Below are 19,308 nucleotides of genomic sequence, written 5' to 3' on the forward strand. Positions count from 1 at the left end.
CCAGTATTCTCCTGGAATTGCCCTCTGGCGCCGTGAGGGAAGGGCGGGGGAGGTTCTATATGGGGACAGGTCTTCTCACAGGGGTCAGCCATGCTCTTTGGGCCTTGAGAGGGCTCTGTGGTCTGCCCCCACCTTCATACCACACCTTGCTGGTAAAGGAAGGGGGTGAAGCTAGAACCCCCAGGATTTTAGGGGGGCTATGGCAGGGCCCATGTCCACTCTCCTTTCCCAGGAAAGATTTCAGAACCAGGCTTTGTGGAGTGAGAAGGTCCTGAATTGAGGGAACCTGGACTGGCCATGATTAAGTTCCCACTATCCACGGGCACAGGGACCAGGCTGCCTTGCTGAGAGAGAGAGAATGGAAGCAATGCCAGAGGTGACCACTGCCTTTATTGCCTCTGGGCTGGGGTTCAGAGGTATCTGGGGGCAGCAGGTGACTCTGGGCCCAAATTATTGCTACCTAGCAAGGTCACCCTGGGGCTTCCCATAGTGCCCTGAGTACAGGTGGGAATAAGCATGCAAATGATATGCAAATAACATGCAAACCAATCCAGGATCCTCTGGAGGGCTCTGGTGCAGCCACAGGTGCTGAAAGCGTCAGGAGCCCGCCGGCCCAGGAAGGGGGTGGGGACCCCCAGGTCCTTTGCCCATACGGCAGACTGATCCAGCCCAGTCTTGGGGATCGAGGTTGGGGGCGGGGTGGAGGATAGTTCCTGAGCATCAGCCCTGGCTCTGCTGCTGGCTGGGAAGAGCAGAAGCCTAGTCCCAAGACAGCAAGAAGAAAGCAGGCACCCACTAGGTAGCCAGACAGCCTCAGGCCACCTCAGAGAGGGAAGGGATCTGCCCTGGTCACACAGCAAGGCAGAGGCAGAGGGTACCAGAATCCAGGCTTCCTGAGGCCAGGGTATCTCAGAGGCTGAAGCTATAAGCAATAAAACACACTGTTAAAGAAAGAGGAAGCAAGCAGCCCAGTCTCTGATCCCTGGGCTGTGAGACTCCACCAGCTGGCTCCGGGAGGCTGAGAGCCGGGCCCCAGGTGCGGAGGTGGCAGCATTCTGGTCTTGAGCTGAGTAGAGCTGACCAGTCCAGAAGCTCCAGGAGGAGGCAGGCAGGGCTCAGGGGTCCTTAGCTTGCGCAGATCAGGCTCAGTTATTATTCATAATCCACCAGGAGGCTGCGGGTCAGAGATTGGGAGTCAGAGGCCATCAGGTGCCCACTGCCCTTCCTCAGGGGTTGGTGGCCACTGCCCACCTGGGAAGAACACAGTGGTGAGGGTGTCTGGAGCCCGTAGATGGTCAATGAGGATGCGCTGGAAGGCCTTACTGCAGGCGGACTGCTGGTGCCTGGGAAGGGCCGCAGAGGGGACCAAGGCCGGAGCTGGTCCCCAGTGACCAGGACCACATGGTTAAAAGCGCCCCACTCCCGCCCGGTCCTGCTGCCTGGTTTCAGATCTTGGTCCTTCCTCGTAGTGGCTCTGAGCCTCAGTTTTCTCCTCCGTGAAATGGGGATGCAGTGTGCACTTCACTGATACCATGAGGATTACATGCAGTCACAACAAGGCACGTGGCATGGGGTGTGGCATGGTGGGAGCTGTGTGTATTCACTGAGCACCTACCTGGCACCGGGCACTGCGTTCAGTTCTTTACATGCCAGCTCGTAAGGGTGACAAGAGGAGGGACTTAGCATCACTCCCATTTTCAAAAGGAGGCCACTGGGGCTCAGAGGGGTTAGGTAACTCTCCTGACGTCACAGAGCCAGCAAATAGGAGAGGATTTGAACCCAGGCTTGGTTCACTCGAGGTCCCACAATAAACGTCAGACCACTGCTCCTACCTTCTCCAGGAAGCCTCGTCCTGCCAGAACTCATACAGGGTGAAGGAAGCCTTGTCCAGCATCTTCTGGGCAGACACACTGCAGGGCCAAAGAGACGGCCAGGCCAGGCCAGGCCTGGGCTGCCACCACCCCTGCCCACCTCACCAGGGGTGTCTAATGAGAGCCCTGGCCCAGGACACCCAGCCCAGCATTCCTCCCTGCCCATCCACCCCACACCTTGGCTGGCCACCACCCAGCTGAGGACTCACTGCAGGCAGTGGCTCTGGGACCCCGTGAAGTCCACGTAGCAGCACAGGGCATGGTGGAAGTCCTGCAGGGCTTCCTCTGCCACCTGCACCTGCCTCTGGGCCACAAGGATGTGCTGGCAAGAGAAGCAGCCTGGTCAGCTGGGGTAGGGCAGGGCAGCGGGTGAGGGCCTGCTGTGGCCTTCAGGAGGACCCTGCCCTTCTTGGCTTGCACCAGACCCAGCCAGCCCTGAGGTCGGGCTCCTGCCCCAGGCAGCCCCCAGCATTCCTGGCTCCATCCTCCTCCTCCTGTTGCCAAGGTTACTGCCTCGCTCCAGCCACTGGCTGGCTCTCCTGCAGCACCACACCACTTCCGACCGCCCCTTTCAGTTTCTGTCCACACTGCTCCACATACCCAGCTTTCAGAACTGTATGCAAGGAACGCTGATGCCCATGGAGGGACAGAGGGCTTCAGAGTCACGAAGCAACGACCAGAACCCCGCACCTGCCTGCCAGGCCCGGGGAACAAAGGCTGGGCCAAGCCTGGGGAAGGGGGTGTATGTACAAGACAGAGGCCAGGGGTGGCTAGCCCCGTGAACCTCCTCACTTCACAGCCTCCTCCCGGCCCCACACCAGCTGCCTGCCCCTCTCCCAGACTCACCGAGCTGGGCCCCTTGGTCAGCTCCTCTTCATGCAGGGGTTCCAGCCGGGGGGCCTGTGAGGGATGCAGAGCATGGGCCGGGTCCCCCGTGTGAGCCCGCCTTGCGTGGGTTCCAGACAGTTCCCCTGGCACAGGGCGGTGGCCACACAGCACTCACCTTGCACTCCAGCTGGTCGATGAGCTCCTGGAGGCGGTTGATCTGGAGCCGCCACTGCATCTCAGCCTCGGAGCTCTGCCCTGGGGGTCGGGCACGGGCCCCTGAGGCTGGGGGCTTCTCGGGATGAATTGAGGGCGAGTGGAGGAGCAAATACTGGGGCCCCGGGGGATGCCATGCCCTCCCACCCCACCGCAGACACACCTGCGTTGGCAGAGCCAGGAGACCAGGTGGATGACCGACTGACGCTCCGCAGGGCCCTGCGCCCTGCCCGCCGGCTGCCTCGGGGCCGGCTCGGCACCTCCACCCTCTCTTCATCGGACCTGAGGGGAGTGGAGGGTCAGTCCACTTGTCCCAGACCCATGGGGCCAAGCACTGGGGCCCCAGAACAGGCCTGGCCCCAAGCTTCAGGACATTGAGGTCCAGCTGCAAAGCCAGCCATGCCTTCTCGCCCTCTCCTGACCTCCCTCCCTAAGAACAAGAATTTGGGCTCCGGGATGCCAGCACTGTGGAATGTGATGGGAGCTGAGGGACCTGACAACAAGGAGATAACGGCCATTCATGAACTGGACCCACAGGTCCAGGCGCAGGTGGCCGAGCTCCTCACATACCGCGGGCCGTGGGCCTGGGCCTCCAAAGTGTCTGACGCCCCCTCCAGCGAGCTCTGCAGGGCCTGGAGCTGGCTCACCGTCTCCCGCAGTAGGAAGCGTGTCACAAACTGGTCCACCTTGGACGCCCGCTCATACTCCTGGGGAAAAGGGGGCATGGTTGGCATTTCCTGGCTCCAAGTATGTATTTCTGAATGGGGAGCTACCCCCCTGCGCCCCACCACCTACCCATCAGATCACCCGTGGCAGCGTAAAGAGCAGAGGGCCTGCAGACTTGGCATCAACAGGAGGACACAGAGTCTCCAGGGGGCAAGCAAACCCCACACCCCGTCCCTGTCTGGGCCCGGCCTCTCACTGGGAGGGATGAGGCCAACACCCAGAGAAGCGTGTCCCATTCTCTGGGCCTCAAGACCCCTTCCCTGTTGGGGCCGCCACTTTCAGCCAGTAAGGCCCCAGGCATAGCTAGACTGGGTGTGGGTAGGGGCTGGGGAAGGCAATGGCCCCAGACTCACCAGCTGGCCCCAAACTCAAAATCTTGGCATTCATCCATTCATTCAATCACTTATCCACACACCCCACATTTACTGAGCACTTCTTACTAGAAGCTGTAGATAAAAGACAGCGGGTCACATACCCCAGCGCTGATCCCTGTCTACACTGCCGTTTCCCCCTAGCCTTTGCCAAAGTAGGCAGAGACAAGGAGGCTGAGCGTTGCCAGGCCCTGCGCTGCCCACTCGGAACGCCCAGACTCCCCAGCTACCTTCATCTCCTCGTGCCTCCTCGCCTATAAAACCGGGTGGGAACAGCCGTCTCACTGACCTGCTGAGAGGCTCCAATGAGTTATTTCCTACACAGGGCTCAGCCTACTATCTGGTACATAAGTTCTCAATAAAGAACTGCTGTCATGGGACTTCCTTGGTGCTCCCAGGGCAGGGGGCCTGGGTTCAACCCCTGGTCAGTCGGGGAACTAAGATCCCACATGCCACACTTCCATTGTTTTTAGTCAAACATAATACTAACAAGAAACCTGGTCACTTGTACATCGAACAGTCACAGATTTCCTGAGGGTCTCCTCACCGACACCTCCCTCAGCCCCATATACACACTTGGTCCAGGGTGGGAGTCCCAGGGAGCTGAGGTGACCCCTCCCCAAGGGGCCCCAGAGCCAGTTTGTCTCCAGCCTGTGACCTGCCTCAGTTCAGCCATCAGACGGGCAGACAGACTGGCGGCTGGGACCTCTCATTCTCACACGGGTCAGTGGTTTGTCCAAGCCACTGGACTTCCTGGCCATTTTTTGAGCTTCCTGAAATCCGTCCAATAAATTCCCTTTCTAGTGCTTAAGGTGACTGATCAGTTTCTGTTGCTTACAAAGAACCTGGCTGACACCATTGCTTGCCAGGCCCTGTTTCCAAGCAGTTTCATTTAATCCTCATAGGAATTTACAGGAACCATCACTGACCCCATTTTGCAGGTGAGAAGACTGAGGCCTACAGAAGCAGATTACCTTGGCCAAGGTCACACAAGTGTCAGAGTCAGAATACAAACTCAGGTCACAGAAATTCCCCTCTCCTCACCACGAAGCCTTTTCATACTGTTCACAGGGTTCTCAAAGTGAGAACACTAGAGCAGTTTGCCCTTCTCTTTTCCAGCGGACCATGTGTTGTCACAGTTTTATTGAGTTACGCAAGCCCCTTTCCTTTGTCACAGCAAGGCTGTGATCCATGTGATCATTTTAGTTAGCTTTCTGTGATTGTGGTTTTCATCCTAGAGGATGTGGGACTGTAGCTCTTGCTTATTCTGTCTGCCAGACATCCTGGAGTGTGAAGTCAAGTGGGCCTTAGGAAGCATTAGTACAAACAAAGCTTGTGGAGGTGATGGAATTCCAGCTGAGCTATTTCAAATCCTAAAAGATGATACTGTTAAACAGCTGCTGCACTCAACATGCCAGCAAATTTGCAAAACTCGGCAGCGGCCACAGGACTAGAAAAGGCCCAGCTTTCATTCTAATCCCAAAGAAAAGCAAAGCCAAAGAATGTTCAAACTACCATACAACTGCATTCATTTCACATGCTAGCAAGGTAATGCTCAAAACCCTTCAAGCTAGGCTTCAACAGAAGATGAGCCAAGAACTTCCAGATGCTGAATTTAGAAAAGGCAGAGGAATAAGAGATCTAATTGCCAACATCCGTTGGGTCATAGAAAAACCAAGAGAATTCCAGAAAAATTTCTGCTTCATTGATTACACTAAAGCCTTTGACTGTATGGACCACAACAAACTGTGGAAAATTCTTAGAGATGGGAATCCAGACCACCTTACCTGTCTCTTGAGAAACCTGTATGCAGGTCAAGAAGCAACAGTTCCAGACATGGAACAACAGACTGGTTCAAAACTGGAAAAGGAGTATGACAAGGCTCTATATTATCATCCTGCTTATTTAACTTATATACAGAATACATCATGTGAAATGCTGGACTGGATGACTCACAAGCTGGAATCAAGATTGCTGGCAGAAATATCAATAACCTCAGATATGCAGATTATACCAATCTAATGGCATAAAGTGAAGAACTAAAGAGCCTCTTGATGAGGGTGAAAGAGGAGTGTGAAAAACCTGGCTTAAAACATTCAAAAAACTAAGATCACGGCATCCAGTCCCATCACTTTGTGGCAAATAGAAGGGGAAACAATGACAGATTTTATTTTCTTGGATTCCAAAATCACTGTGGACAGTGACTGGAACCATGAAATTAAAAGATGCTTGCCGCTTGGAAGAAAAGCTATGACCAACACAGAGAGCACATTAAAAATGAGAGACATCACTTTGCCGACAAAGGTCTGTATGTCAAAGCTATGTTTTTTTCCAATAGTCATGTATAGATATAAGTTGGACTATAAAGAAGGCTGAGCACCAAAGAACTGATGCTTAAAATTGTGGTGCTGGAGAAGACTCTTGAGAGTCCCTTGGACAGCAAGGAGATCAAACCAGTCAATCCTAAAGGAAATCAACCCTGAATATTCATCAGAATAACAGATGCTGAAGCTCCAATACTTTGGCCACCTGATATGAAGAACTTACTCATTGGAAAAGACCCTGATGCTGGGAAAGATTGAAGGCAGGAGGAGAAGGGGGCGACAGGGGATGAGATGGTTGGATGGCATCACTGACTCAGTGGACATGAGTTTGAGCAGGCTCAGGGAGATAGTGATGGACAGGGAGGCCTGGTGTGCTGCAGTCCGTGGAGCCACAAAGAGTCGGACATCACTGAGTGACTGAACACCACCATCACTAAGCACCTTATAAGCCATCACCTCACTAATCTTTAGCCCAGTTTTACACTGAGAAACCAAAGCCTGAAGTCACAGACAGAGTAAATGGAGTCAAGATTCATCTGTGGGTTCTGGCAGGAGCAGCTCGGAGCCTGGAGCTGATGAGGTCAACCCATGAGGTCACAATGTGGTCCCTGGGACAGAGCCAGGGCAGGGGAGCCCCAGCCAGAGGGCAGGGCAGAGGCAGCATGGGCTGGGGTCCCCAGTGGTGACCAGCCCTGCCATGGGAAACAACAGTTCCCACAAGAGAACCAAGGTGCCCAAGCAGGCCCGCAAGGAGAAGCCACCTGACATGGACAAGGCCCGGCGCAAACGCCAGTTCTTCAACCACTTCAAGGGGAAGAAGCCCAGTGTGAGTCCAGGGAAGAAGGGGCAGCTGGGGCTTGGCGGACCTGGACAGGTGGGCAGGAGCGGATGCTGGGGGTCTAGGCCATGTAGGGAATGGAAGGGGTTGCGTGTGTGTGCTAAGCGGCTTCTGTTGCGTCCAACTGGTTGCAACCCCATGGACTGTAGCGCACTAGGCTCTTCTGACCATGGGATTTCTTCCCAACCCAGGAATGGAACCCACATCTGTCTCCTGCATTGGCAGGCGGGTTCTTTACCACTAGCGCCACCTGGGAGGCCCCTATGGAAGGCATTAGAGAACCCCTGTTGAGGCAGAGGGACTCAGGAATCCATGTGGGTGTGGATGGTATCCCAGAAACCAGGAGGTGGATGAGACTTGGGAGCCTAGGAGGGTGTCCAGGAGACGGCTCTCCCAACCTGGAACAGATGGGTGGAAGTCCTGGCACAGCAAATCAGCCCTAGCGGCTGCCACTGGGGCTATGGGCACAGGGAGCTCCCTTATCCCCGCCTTTCCATTCCCCAGCTTCAAAACGTGTTACTTTCCCCTCTCTTCAACTAGGCATGAGGACCTGGGCCGGGACCGGGGTGGGTGAAGGGTCCCAGCATCAAGGCTGCAAGGGCAGACAGGGGAATCTCATAAACTTGATCCGAGTCAGGTCTCAGGAAGTCAGCCTGGGGTGGGTGAGGGTTTCCAGGTGGGGAGGCAGGGGTCTTGGGAGATGGAGACGGGTGCCTGCCTCCCCCACCTCCCCCTACCCAGGCTGGGAGGACAGCGGGTACCCCGGGAACGAGAGAGGGCGGGCTTCTGGGAGACAGGACCCGGTGGGTGAGGGTCCTCGGGAGGCGGGCGGGCGGAGCTCGTTCCCCTCACGCCCCTGCCCTACCCCCAGACCAAGATCGTGCTGCTCTTCCCCCTGGACAAGCGGCAGCAACTAGCCGAGGCGACGGCGGGGCCCGGAGCGCGGCCCGAGCGGACGAGCGAGGCTGCGGCGGACACCCCCGCGGGGGCCCCGGCGGCGGCACCCATGTTGCGAGGAGCTGGCGACGGCGCTGAGCGGCGCGAGAGCGCGCGCGCGCGCGAGATGAAGAAGATCCTCGTCCTGCTGCTGCTGCTGGACGCGCGGCTGCAGGAGGAGGGACGCCGCGCGGCGGGCGGCCCCGGGGGCGGGGCCAAGGAGGCGCAGGGCTGGCAGCGGCTCTACACGCGCCTGCTGACCGAGAGCGAGACCGACTGTGAGGCCGAGGCCGCCGAGGAGCAGCCGCGCAAGCGGCGCCGCTGTCCCCGCCCGCGGCCCTGAGTGCCTGGCCGGACCCCCTGTACCTGGGTCTGGCCCAGTAAAGAGCGCATAGCAACGCTGGCGTCTGTAGCCCAGTCTGAGGCGTTGGGGCGTGGAGACAGGGTTGGGGAAACTAAGGCCCAGAGCAAGACAGGGAAGAACAGGAGAATGGCCGTGGCCTGGGGCCCAGGCTGGTTTTGCCTTCTGCTTTCTTCTGACCCAAGTGTCAGAAACCCTGTGCCGCAATGGAGAGGGGGCACCCTACCACAGTGGAACAAGGGTTCTCCTCTCCCTGCGACACCTGGCCGGGGTCAGATCCAGCCACCAGGTCTGCAGATCCGACGGAAGAGAGCTTGGGCAAAGGCAGGCTTGGCCACGCTAGGAGGAGAGACCTGCTTCCAGCACAGGCCAGGCAAGTCCAAAAGTCTTCAGCACTCAACAAGTCTTTCCTAACTGAGGGAAAGTCCCAGGCAAAAAGCCACCACCGTGGGGAAGAACTGGGAAGGTCCACAGTCAGCATAGTTTGAGCCTTAGACTCACATCCTGCCTGTGTGAGCACCCAGGAGGAGAGACTGAGGTCCCTGGTCCTCTGACCCCTCAATCCTACCCCACTGTGCTTGATGACCCCCAAGGCAACTCAGTCACCGTCTCCCCACCTACCCCACCCCATTCTCTTCCCCACACTGCACCCAAAGAGGCTTCTTCCAAACCACTTAATAGGGCAGTCCACACTTCTGCTCATAAGCTCACACTGGCTCTCCACTGCCCGCAGAGAAACACCCAAACTTATTATTGGAATGTGCAGATCCCCAGCCCCAGTCCTCCCCTCTGGGGCTCCTTAGTGACTTCCAGTCTCACTCCTGCGCTGGCCATACTGCCATTTGTGGCCTTCGATTCAAGGTTCACCTCCCTAGTTCATCCACAAGAGGCCTGGCATGCTTTCTGTGGGCAGGACCCAGCTGCTTCTCACGCTCCTGGGTCCCAAACCCAGCGCCAGACCCTAGTCATTCTTGTCCCCTCCAGCCATGCCAAACCTGCAGCCTGCTTTCCGCTGGCAACCAATCTCAAAATGCCCCTTTGGGGAGAGGGGGCGCGATGCAGAGGGGTGAAGGTCCCAGCTCACTAAAACCACAGGTACAACTTTTCCTGAAGGTACACTTTCGTCAGTGTCAACACCACATTGCCTGCATCAGGCTGGAGGTCGCACTACCCGTCACATCTCCCCCGCTGCTTTGTGAGAACTGACCCTTTCCTACCATCCACATGGTTGCAATCAAAATAACCACCTTCTTCAATGTGGCCACATGTCCTGGCATAAGCAATTGGCCCAAGCCCAGTCCTATCAGTTCCTTCCCTGGGTCTGTAATTCGGGAACTGTTGTTCAGTCGCTCAGTTGTGTCCGACTCTTTGCAACCCCATAGACTGCAGCACTCCAGGCATCCCTGTCCTTCACTATCTCCTGGAGTTTGAGCCAAGGATGCCATCCAACCACCTCACCCTCTGTTGTCCCCTTCTCCTCCTCAGGAACTGGGGGAGACAATTTTTTCTACGGGAACATGCACAGGCTGAAGCCAGTCTTGAGAAGAATATAAACACAATGCAGACCCCAATGCACCTTTTGGGTCCCCCAAAGCCTGGCAGCCAGACCCTGCTTCCCATCTTTTCCGAAGACCTGTTTCACTCTTGCCCTTAGTAGATATAAAACATACAAGGCTCTTGTGATAAAATTCGTATTTCAGCTTAAGCTCACCTGAATAGGTCTTCAACTTGCAACCATAATGGTCCTAAAGAGAAAAAAGAGACTCTGCAGAGACATGACATGGCCTGTTTCCTGTGTTGGGGGATGACCGCCTTTGGGAGAAGTAACTGAGCCCAGGGTGAGATTCGGACTCACTCAGTACACAGTGAAGACAGCCTCAGAATTGAGTCACAAACTCAGGCCCACGTTTGTAAGCCTCTGAAGGTAGGATCCCTTTGTGGGCTACCTGGGCCCTAGAAAGCTAAGCTCACAGAGATCTTCAGGGTGGCTGGTGATCCATGATTAAGAGTTTTCTCTAGAGGAGAGAGGCTGCACGTTTGTCCAGAGCTCATCAAAGTGGTTTGAGGAAGCAATTAAATTGGTTGTGCTGGCCCCAGGTGGCTCAGTGGTAAAGTATCTGCCTGAGAACGCTGGAGACGCAAGAGATGCAGGTTCGATCGCTGAGTTGGGAAGATCCCCTGGAGTAGGAAATGGCAACCCACTCCAGTATTCTTCCATGGAAAATTCCATGGACACAAGGGCTTGGTAGGCTTCAGTCCATGAGGTCGCAAAGAGCCGGACACGACTGAGCGACTGAAGATAAACACTGAGCACAGCTGAGACCACATCCCTGGATGTCAAAATCATTACCATTGGCCCTGTCCCGGGAGACAGGCTGGGTCTGGGCGTTTTCATCTGGGTAGAGGCTATGGAAGCACAGCAGATGCTGAGAACTGAGGTCACAATGAATCCAATCCAAGTTCTTTCCCTTGCTTCTTTGACCACCCCCTCCCACCTCCACTAGGAACCACAGTACTTCGGTCATGCCCAGTTGAGAAGTGCCAGGAGACCGCTGGAGGCTCAAGGGTCGGGCTGGACTCCTGGGTTCCCAAGCGGAACAGATGTCTGGATAGTATTGCCACAAAGGCCTTTTATTCCCAGAGCTGCTCCTGGAGGCTTCTCAATCTTTTCAAGGATTTGGCCCGCCCCTCTCATCATCCATCTAAGCAAGAGCTTGGGGGGGCGGAGCCGCACCGCTGAGGCCCGTCCTCAGAGAGAGGGGCCTTGAGCCGGAAGAGGGGGAAGACAGCCCGAGGCCCAGCGAGGGCGGAACCTGACTCTCGAACCAGAGGCCGGGCCTCAGGCCCAGGGGCGGAGCCAAGTCAAGCGGAAGAGACCTCTACTCAGGCCAGAAGAGTGGGACCTCGGGACCAGAAGGCGTGGCCCAAGAGCTGAGCCCAGCAAGGCAGGGGACCCGGGCCCAGGAGGTAGAGCTGCGAGCTGAAAGGCGGGCCTCCATCGAGGCCAGATGAGGCGCGGTTCTCAGGCCGAGGGCGGGTCCGAGCCTTCGGGGGCCGAGGTTTTGACTGCACGGCTTGCCGGCCTGAAGATGGCTTCGCTGTCCAACAGTCGCCGGGTCCGCCGGCTGTCCTCGTTGGGCCACGTCGCGGTGGTCGTGGACCAGGGTTCCGGCTTCACCAAGGCGGGCTTCGCGGGAGAGGAGCAGCCACGCCTGGTACTCAAGAGCTCCAGCCTGGTCCCCAGCTGGGACCGGCCCGTGCTGCCCGGGGCGCCTGGCTGCGAGCTGGCGGGCGGCGTGGCGCGGGCACACCCCATCAAGCACGGCGTGGTGGTGGACTGGGAGGCGCTGGAGGGGTTGTGGGAGCGCCTGCTGGTGGGCGGCCTGCGGGTGTGCCCGGACGAGTGGCCGGTGCTCGTGAGCGACTCCCCGTCGGCGCCACCAGCGGGCCGCGAGAGGGTGGCCGAGCTGCTGTTCGAGGCCCTGGCAGTGCCCGCGTGCCACCTGGCCAGCACCGCCTTGTTGGCGCTCTGCTCCGTCGGCGCGTTCAGCGGGCTGGCCCTGGAGGCGGGTGCGGGCGTGTGCCATGCCACGCCCGTCTATGCGGGCCACTCGTGGCACAAGGCCACCTTCCGGCTGGATGTGGCTGGCAGCACCCTGTCGCGCTACCTGCGGGAGCTGCTGTTGGCAGCAGGGCCTGACCACCGTCTGCAGGCCCTGCCACACAAGATCATCACGCAGCTCAAGAAGCGCTGCTGCTACGTGTCGCTAGACTTTGGCGGTGACCTCTGTAACCCCGCCCGCCACCACCCAGTCAGCTTCTACTTAGGCGGTGGGTGCACTGTCTGCCTTGGCAGCGAGCGCTTCTGCTGCCCAGAACCACTCTTCCAGCCGGGTCTGCTAGGCCAGGCTGAGCCGGGACTGCCCATCCTGGCCTTCCAGGCACTGCAGAGGGTGCCCGCAACACTACGGACACGGCTGGCCAACACCGTGGTGCTGGCCGGTGGCTCCACGCTTTTCCCTGGCTTCCCTGAGCGCCTGGAGCTGGAGCTGGAGGCCCAATGCCGGCGGCACGGCTGTGGGACGCTGCAGCCGTGCCTGGTGGCCAAACCTGGGCGCGGGACAGCGGTGTGGACGGGCGGCTCCATGGTAGCCTCGCTGCGCACCTTCCAGTGCCGCTGGATGACCCGGGCCATGTACCAGGAATGTGGCTCCAGGCTGGTGCACGAAGTGTTCCACTGAGTGCTGCTGGACTGGAAGGGGTGGCGCCACAAGGGGGCGCTGCAGAGGCAGACGCTCGGCAGGCTGAGCGCAGCTGTCAGAGGCATTGAGTGCCAGATAAAAACCTCAGTGATTACAGCTGGCAGAGTCGTGTGGTGATGGGTCACCTTCTACGCCTTTCTGGGCCAGGAGGGGGTGGTCAGGAACCCTGGGGCTCTTACTTTGAGCTGCAGTGTGAATTCCCGCTAACCAGTGCCAGTTCAGAGAATGCCACTAGAGCTGCCCACCCCCAGGCCCTGTTTCCATGGCAACAAGGAAGGTGCTGCCCCTACTGGTGTCCAGGCCACAGATACGGAAGTCATCACAGCACACCAACCCCTCATCATGTAGCGTTCAGATCCCCAACCTGTGCCAGGCCCAAAGGTGACCCTTGGAAAAGCTACTCGACCCTATGTGAAAGCAACCAGAAGGGGAAGCCCTGTCCTCAGCTGATCATTAATTCACAGACAGCCTCAGTTTCTCCTTCTGTAAAAATGAGGTCAGGCACAATTCCAAGCCTGCTCACTGCTCCCTCCTCGCCCCCTCACTCAGAGTTATGGGACAAAGAAAGGTGGAGACATCTCTTACAAGGAACACAGAAAGGGAAGGGTAGCTTTCGGTGTTTTTAAAAATACCATCCAAAGGCCTGGAGCCCTGGCTGTGAGCACTGTTTATTCTGTGTGCACATGTCCATACTATACACAAACATGGGTGCACACATGCCCGTCTACTCACGCATGTCCTCAGGCTGTCCCCCACCCCCCGCCACCAAGCTCTACACACCAGCATGGGCCTGTGGATGTGTGTGAGCCTGCCCTACCCCCAACCCATCCCTGCTGGAGCTGGGCTTGATACCCCACAACAATCAAGTCTGGTCAGTAATAAACGCAGCAGCAGCTCCACATATGAAGTGGCTATTGTGAGCCAGGCAGAGACAGCAAGACAGACAAAACTGCCTTCATTCTCCTTTAATTGTCACAACGAACGTCTGGAGGTAGGTTCTATTAATATGCCCAGTTTACAGATGAGGAAACTGAGACCCAGAAAGGTAAAGATGCACAGCCAGAAAGTGGAAGCCAGGCCTCTAGCCCCACAGCCCTGAGTCCAATGATGGAGGCTCCCACAACACAGCAGACACTCCCAGCCCTCATCCTGCCACCCCCCTGCAACCATCAACCCCTCCACTCACCAGCTTGGTGGTGTCCATGGCAGTGAGCACAGCACAGTTGAGCGACTCCAGCGCTGCCAGCACAGGCCGGTAGACGCCCAGGTGTTCAGAGAAGTAGTCTGAGGGCAGAGGAGATACTCAAAGGTTCCTGGGGTACATCCCCCCATTTACAACCTAGAATTCCCCAGCAGCCAACCAGGCCGTATGCTCTGAGCCCAGCCCAGCCTGCTCCATCAGAACACCAGCAACACCCACCTGCCCGGGAGACAAACACCCCCATGGGCCTACTCACCGCACAGTTTCTCCGTCTCCAAATTGCTGCAGGGAAAAGAGAAGGCGTCCTTCAGACCCTGCTGGTAAACTACGACTGACTTTGAAGCCAGTGGTCCTTTCCTCTCTCTGCCCAGCTCAGCCTGACACGGAGGCAACTTCTGACTCTACCCCACGTTACGCTGCTCAGTGGACAGAGGTGGGGTACTACCAGCCCACCAGTGTCTAAGGGGGAACATTCAGTCCTGCTCTCAACCTCCAAGGGGATTTCAGGCTGTGGGAGACAGATGTGGACACAGGCCAGAGAGGAGTGGTTAGAGCTGGGAAGGAGAAGTCAGGTCTGTGGAAGCGCAGAAAAGGCATGGAGTACCTGTAGGTCAGGGAGGGCTTCCTGGAAGAGAGGCTCCCTAAGCTAGGCTTTGAAGGACAAGGAATTTGACTGGTGTTATCTGGTGGTGGTAAGGCAGCAGCAGTGCAGACAAAGGTCTGCCCAAGCCTCAGAAAATGGGAGAGCATGGGAGCCTAGAATTTCTTTTAAGAAGAGGGGAGTAGGGGGAAGTAAGAGGGAAGGATAGCTGCACACACGTGTGCAGCCACGTGAGGAAGCAGGAGAAGGCAAGCAAATTCGCACAAAGGCCTGAAGATGTGGGAGCACCTGCATCCATGGGTGGGAGCAGGCAGGGCCCAGCTGTCCCCAGGCATCCGCTGGTCGCTCAGCAGGAAGCGGGAGTGCTGGGGGGGCACCTGTGGGCTGAACCATAGGTGGTGACTCAGGCCTGGCTATTTTGGGGTCCCAGCTGGAAGCAGTGTTTTGGGCAGGACTGGAGCCAGGGAAGGGGTAGGTAGGCGGGTAAAGCTGGCACTTAGCCCTGGCACTCCTTTCCCCGTGCCCCACCAATCCTCCATAAGGAACCCAAGCAAGCAGGGGACACAGAGGGGTAGGGACAACCTGGGCTCACATCTACGCGTGGCGTGTGCACCCCAACCCCCATACTCACTCAGCGGGATGCCCATCAACACCACTGAACAGCTCTCGCAGCTCCCCGGGGCTGAGAACCCCATCGGCAAAGTAATTCTGGAATTCTTCAAATGAGAGCTTCCCGTCATCTGGGGGTGGGGGTGGGCACAGGGAGCAGAGTCAGTATCTCTGAGCTGCACCCCTGCCACCCGATGGAGGCCCCCTGAAGGCTTCGCAGTATCTCATAACCACCCAGCCAAGTGAAATGGGATTCTGGGCTGGAAAGAAGGCCCGGCCGTTGGGGACCAAAGGGTTGGGGCCCCCAGAGGTGCCCACTTCAAGCAACAGGGCCCACTCTGCCGGCACCCAAGGGACAAGGCAGTGCACATGTGGCACTCGGCAGCAACTCAATGTTTCCCAAATGGAGAAATAAATGAACAACTGCCTGGGGCACAGTTAGATCATGGCAGGGCCTAGATGTCACTTGGAGGAACCAGGGCTGGGTCTCTGCCCACATGGCTCCCGGGTGGAGAGGACCTCCGTGCTCTGGACCCAGGCCCTTCACAGAGAAGCTGCAGGGAGTCAGATGAGATCTTCCTAAGAGCAGGGCCCCAGTAAGAAGCAGCAGACTGGCTCGAGAGGGAAAGACCTCCCCATCACAGAGGCTGCCTCCCCATCACAGAGGCTGAGATCATAAGAGCACTGGCCAGAGGCACTGGGGATTTGGCCTGCAGGGTCTCTAAGCAGATGGAGTGGGAGAATGGAGCTGGGAAGTGCCTGAGCCTCCCTCCCTAGACGGAATGCTATGAGCCAAATGAGACCACGTGCCCTGATCAACCGGCTGAAACAAATTCGAGGAGACCCAGGGAGAAGAGGCAAGGGGTGGGGACCCAGTCCTCTCTCAAGGAGGCCAGGTGAAGGTGAGGTCAAAGCTGACCGGTGGTCTCAGCTCAAACCCTCCACTGGCCCATCAGGGCACCGTAGGCTGCTCTGAGTCATCTGTGGGCAGCAACCTGCCTGCAAGGTCCCCTGATGGCTCTTGCTTTAAGCTTTCCAGATTTTGCCAGGCCAGCATCTGAGACTGCCCAGGACTCAGGGCATTGGGGGAGCTGATTCCCTGGACCTAGCTCTGTCCCGCCCACACCTTCCCTGCATCCAGGTGGTTGGTAATATGGAAAGTTACTGAGCTCTCTAAGAATCCACGGCCCTGGCTCCGTGACCACACCCTTCCAAGCCCCTCACAGAGGAAGCCTAGAACCAGGCATCGCATAGACCCGGGTTGAAGGCCCAGCACCTCCAGCTGTACCTCTCTGGGCCTCGGCTCCTTTGTCTGTGAAACAAGGTGAGGACTTCAGCAGTGGTGAGGAAAACAGGAGATCATCTATAGAAGTACGCCTCACTGGGCCAGGACACTGCGTGAAAGTCAGCCCCCACCTCCAGCCTCTGGGCTCAACCACATTTCCTCCACTCTCCCTCCTGCCAAACTGGATTCAAAACAAAAATTTCCTCCGAGAAGGACACCTGGGTTGATTCTTCTGATTCGGGTCCTCTCAAGATTTCTCTCCATTCTCAACTGTGCCCCAAACCCTCCCCAGAGCCTCTCTGATGCCCCTCAACCCCCAGCATGGGACTCAGGGGAAGCCACACTCACCATTCTTGTCTGCTCGGCGGAAAACCTAGAGGACAAAAGGGCAGGGGTGGGAGCTGGGAGCTGGGAGGACAGAACCACCCCACCCCTACTCCACAGAGCCCCAGCTGGCAGGCCTGCCCCCTGCATCTCCCTTCCTCCTGCCCAGCTTGGTCCCACCCCCTGCCCAGCTCAGCCCTCCAGGGCCTTTTCCAACAAGGGGAAGAGCACACAGCGGGCCCCACGGCTTGCTCCCTTCTCCCGCAGGGCCTGGCCTTGTGGGGGGTGCTCCAAGCTGGCTCTCCGCTTCTTCACCTCCCACACCCGCGAGTCAATCCTGAGTTCTTTCTAATACATCAGCCCTTGGAACGGTCCCAGCTTGAGGCAGGTGGGGAAACGGGCCAAGATGCGGCCGGAAGATCCCGGGCACCCATCCCAGACCTGAACCCCAACTCTGCTGTGTGGCCAGGGTTCGTCCCAGACTCTGCCCACTCCAGGCTGTTTCTCAGTCAGCTTCTTGAGACCCTGCCATGCAGGCGGTGGGTCCTGTTTACTCAGTAACATACCGGGGACCAGCCCAGGGTTAACCCTTCCAGGGCTGGGTCTTCCTATGAGGCCAACTCAGTACGAGGGTCTTGGGCAGGCCCGTGTGGGTATGTGTGTGTTGTACGTGCAAGGGAAGTAAGAGGCACAGAAAGCAAGGGTGGACAGATGGTATTTATGGAGAAACAGACAGGAAAGACAACAGAGGTAGCAAAAGTGGAGTCCAGACGTGGTCCCTGTCTCCCCTATAGGGACCAGAGACTCCCTGGTCACCCAACACAACCCAGCAAAGAGGGCACCAGCAGGTCTGGCAAGGAGGGGCAGGCCAAAGCCTGGACAGAGAGCCCTGGTCTGCTCCAGATTCGGAGTGCCCCTCCCCTCGGGCTGCTTTCTCGGGGATGAATGTACTCCCTGGCCTGAAGCCTGACTCACAGAAGGCTGCCACCGGCTCACTCAGGGTCACAGAGCCACCCAGGGTGGCCTGGCCAGGACAGACAGACATACTGGGGGGGGGGGGGGGCTGAGAGAGAGGGAGGGGTTCTAAGCTGTGAACACTGAGGACATCAAGGGCCACACCCTAGTGCACCCCTGCCTCCGTGTGCAAGCTGGAACACATCCCTAACCCTCCAGGCCTTGGTTTTTCCATCTGGGAAATGGAAGGGTCAGGTCCCTTCCAGCTGAGAGGGCTCTGGCCAAGGTGCTGAGTCACTAGGGACAGTGGGGAGGGGGCAGAACAACCTTTCCCACCCGAAAGGGACCTCTGGGAGTGGGGATGCAAGAGGAACAGGACAGGCTGTGCAGAGGGGTGAAAGGTGGGGAAGGGGTGCAGGTGAGTGACCCAGGCCAGGCCAGGGAGCTCCAGGTAGGTGCTCATAGGGGCTGCAGGGCCACCTGCCAGGCGAGGGGCGAATGTACAGACCGCAGAGGGCGTGTGTGGGCAGCGCCGACCAACTCTGGGATCCCACAGCCCTTGGGTGGGATCTGAGGGGGTCCGGGGTCAGCACTAGGTCAGGAGTCGGGGGCGGGGGGCTGCTTCCTCTCCCAGGCCCCCTTGCCTGGTCAGTCCAGCCTGGGGCTGCCAGAAAGGGACACCGTGGCCGCTCCCGGGACCAAGAGTTGACAGCCCCCACCCGGCCAGACACACACATGGGGTGGTTTGGGGTCGGGGGGGCCGCGGGGGCAGTTACACTGAACAAGGAGAGATAAGCAGAGAAAGAGTGAGAGGCAGAAGACGGGACACAAAGGCGAGATAGAGATAAGGGAAACACACGGAAACAGAGAGCAAGAGAGAAATCGTGAGAGACCCAGAGGCCAAGGCAGAGCCCCCAACAAACCTGGAGGGAGACACATGGACGTGGGGAACGGAAAACCAGAATGAGCGAGGGCAAGGAGACAGTGAGGCTGTCCACAGAGACCGGGAAAGACCCCGTGGGAGAATGACCAACCCCAGGGCCACAGCGCCGGCACCCCCGGCCCGCTCCCCACTCACGTCCTGGAAGAGCGCGTGTCCGGCGGGCCCGGCGGCGGGCGCGGGCGCAGGGGGTCGCGGGGGCTCGGGCGCGGGCGGCCGGATCAGGCACACGGTGAGCAACCCCGCGCACGCCATGGTGCCGCCACCCGCTTGGCTCCGGCTCGGCTGCGGCTCCGGGCTCTGGACGCCGGCGCCACCGCCGCCGCCGCGGACTTGGGGGGACGCGCAGGGGGGGCGCCCGCCCATCGGCGCCGGCGCGGAGGCTGAGGGCCCCGCCCCCCGCAGCTCCGCCCCCGCCGGGCGGGCCGCCGAGGGCCCCCTCCCCGCCCAGCCCCGGCCAGCGCCAGAGCTCGGCCCTCCGCCCGCCCGCCTCCAGGGCCTCAGCTTCCCCGTCTGGAAAAGGGGAGCCAACTCCAGCCTTTAGGGCCGCGCGACGCAGAACCGCAACACAATGCACCTCTGCGACTCCCCATTCTCCGGGGGTGGCGGCCACTGGGGAGAAGTCACTCAAGGGGTCATTCCCTCTTGGGGACCGGCTGAGCGA

The 19,308-nt window shown here is 58.5% G+C and overlaps 3 protein-coding genes across 3 annotated transcripts; 2 read left to right on the forward strand and 1 right to left on the reverse strand.

Annotated features, from left to right (window-relative positions):
* Positions 371–18,977, reverse strand: NECAB3 (N-terminal EF-hand calcium binding protein 3). Its single transcript, XM_018057726.1, has 13 exons — positions 18,783–18,977; positions 16,775–16,799; positions 15,164–15,272; positions 14,188–14,213; positions 13,917–14,014; positions 3,483–3,619; positions 3,076–3,194; positions 2,875–2,954; positions 2,718–2,771; positions 2,081–2,193; positions 1,833–1,910; positions 1,252–1,343; positions 371–1,174 (listed from the first exon to the last, which is right to left on the reverse strand). Exons 1-13 carry the CDS (start codon positions 18,897–18,899, stop codon positions 1,146–1,148), a joined length of 1,077 nt encoding a protein of 358 aa, XP_017913215.1. The 5' UTR covers positions 18,900–18,977; the 3' UTR covers positions 371–1,145.
* C13H20orf144 (chromosome 13 C20orf144 homolog) lies at positions 6,742–8,505 on the forward strand. Its single transcript, XM_018057727.1, has 2 exons — positions 6,742–7,159; positions 8,043–8,505. Exons 1-2 carry the CDS (start codon positions 7,031–7,033, stop codon positions 8,448–8,450), a joined length of 537 nt encoding a protein of 178 aa, XP_017913216.1. The 5' UTR covers positions 6,742–7,030; the 3' UTR covers positions 8,451–8,505.
* Positions 11,556–12,896, forward strand: ACTL10 (actin like 10). The gene has a single exon (XM_018057725.1). The coding sequence runs from the start codon at positions 11,558–11,560 to the stop codon at positions 12,707–12,709; it is 1,152 nt and encodes a 383-aa protein (XP_017913214.1). The 5' UTR covers positions 11,556–11,557; the 3' UTR covers positions 12,710–12,896.

The sequence above is a fragment of the Capra hircus genome, chromosome 13, assembly GCF_001704415.2.
Source record: "Capra hircus breed San Clemente chromosome 13, ASM170441v1, whole genome shotgun sequence".
Taxonomy (NCBI): Eukaryota; Metazoa; Chordata; class Mammalia; order Artiodactyla; family Bovidae; genus Capra; species Capra hircus.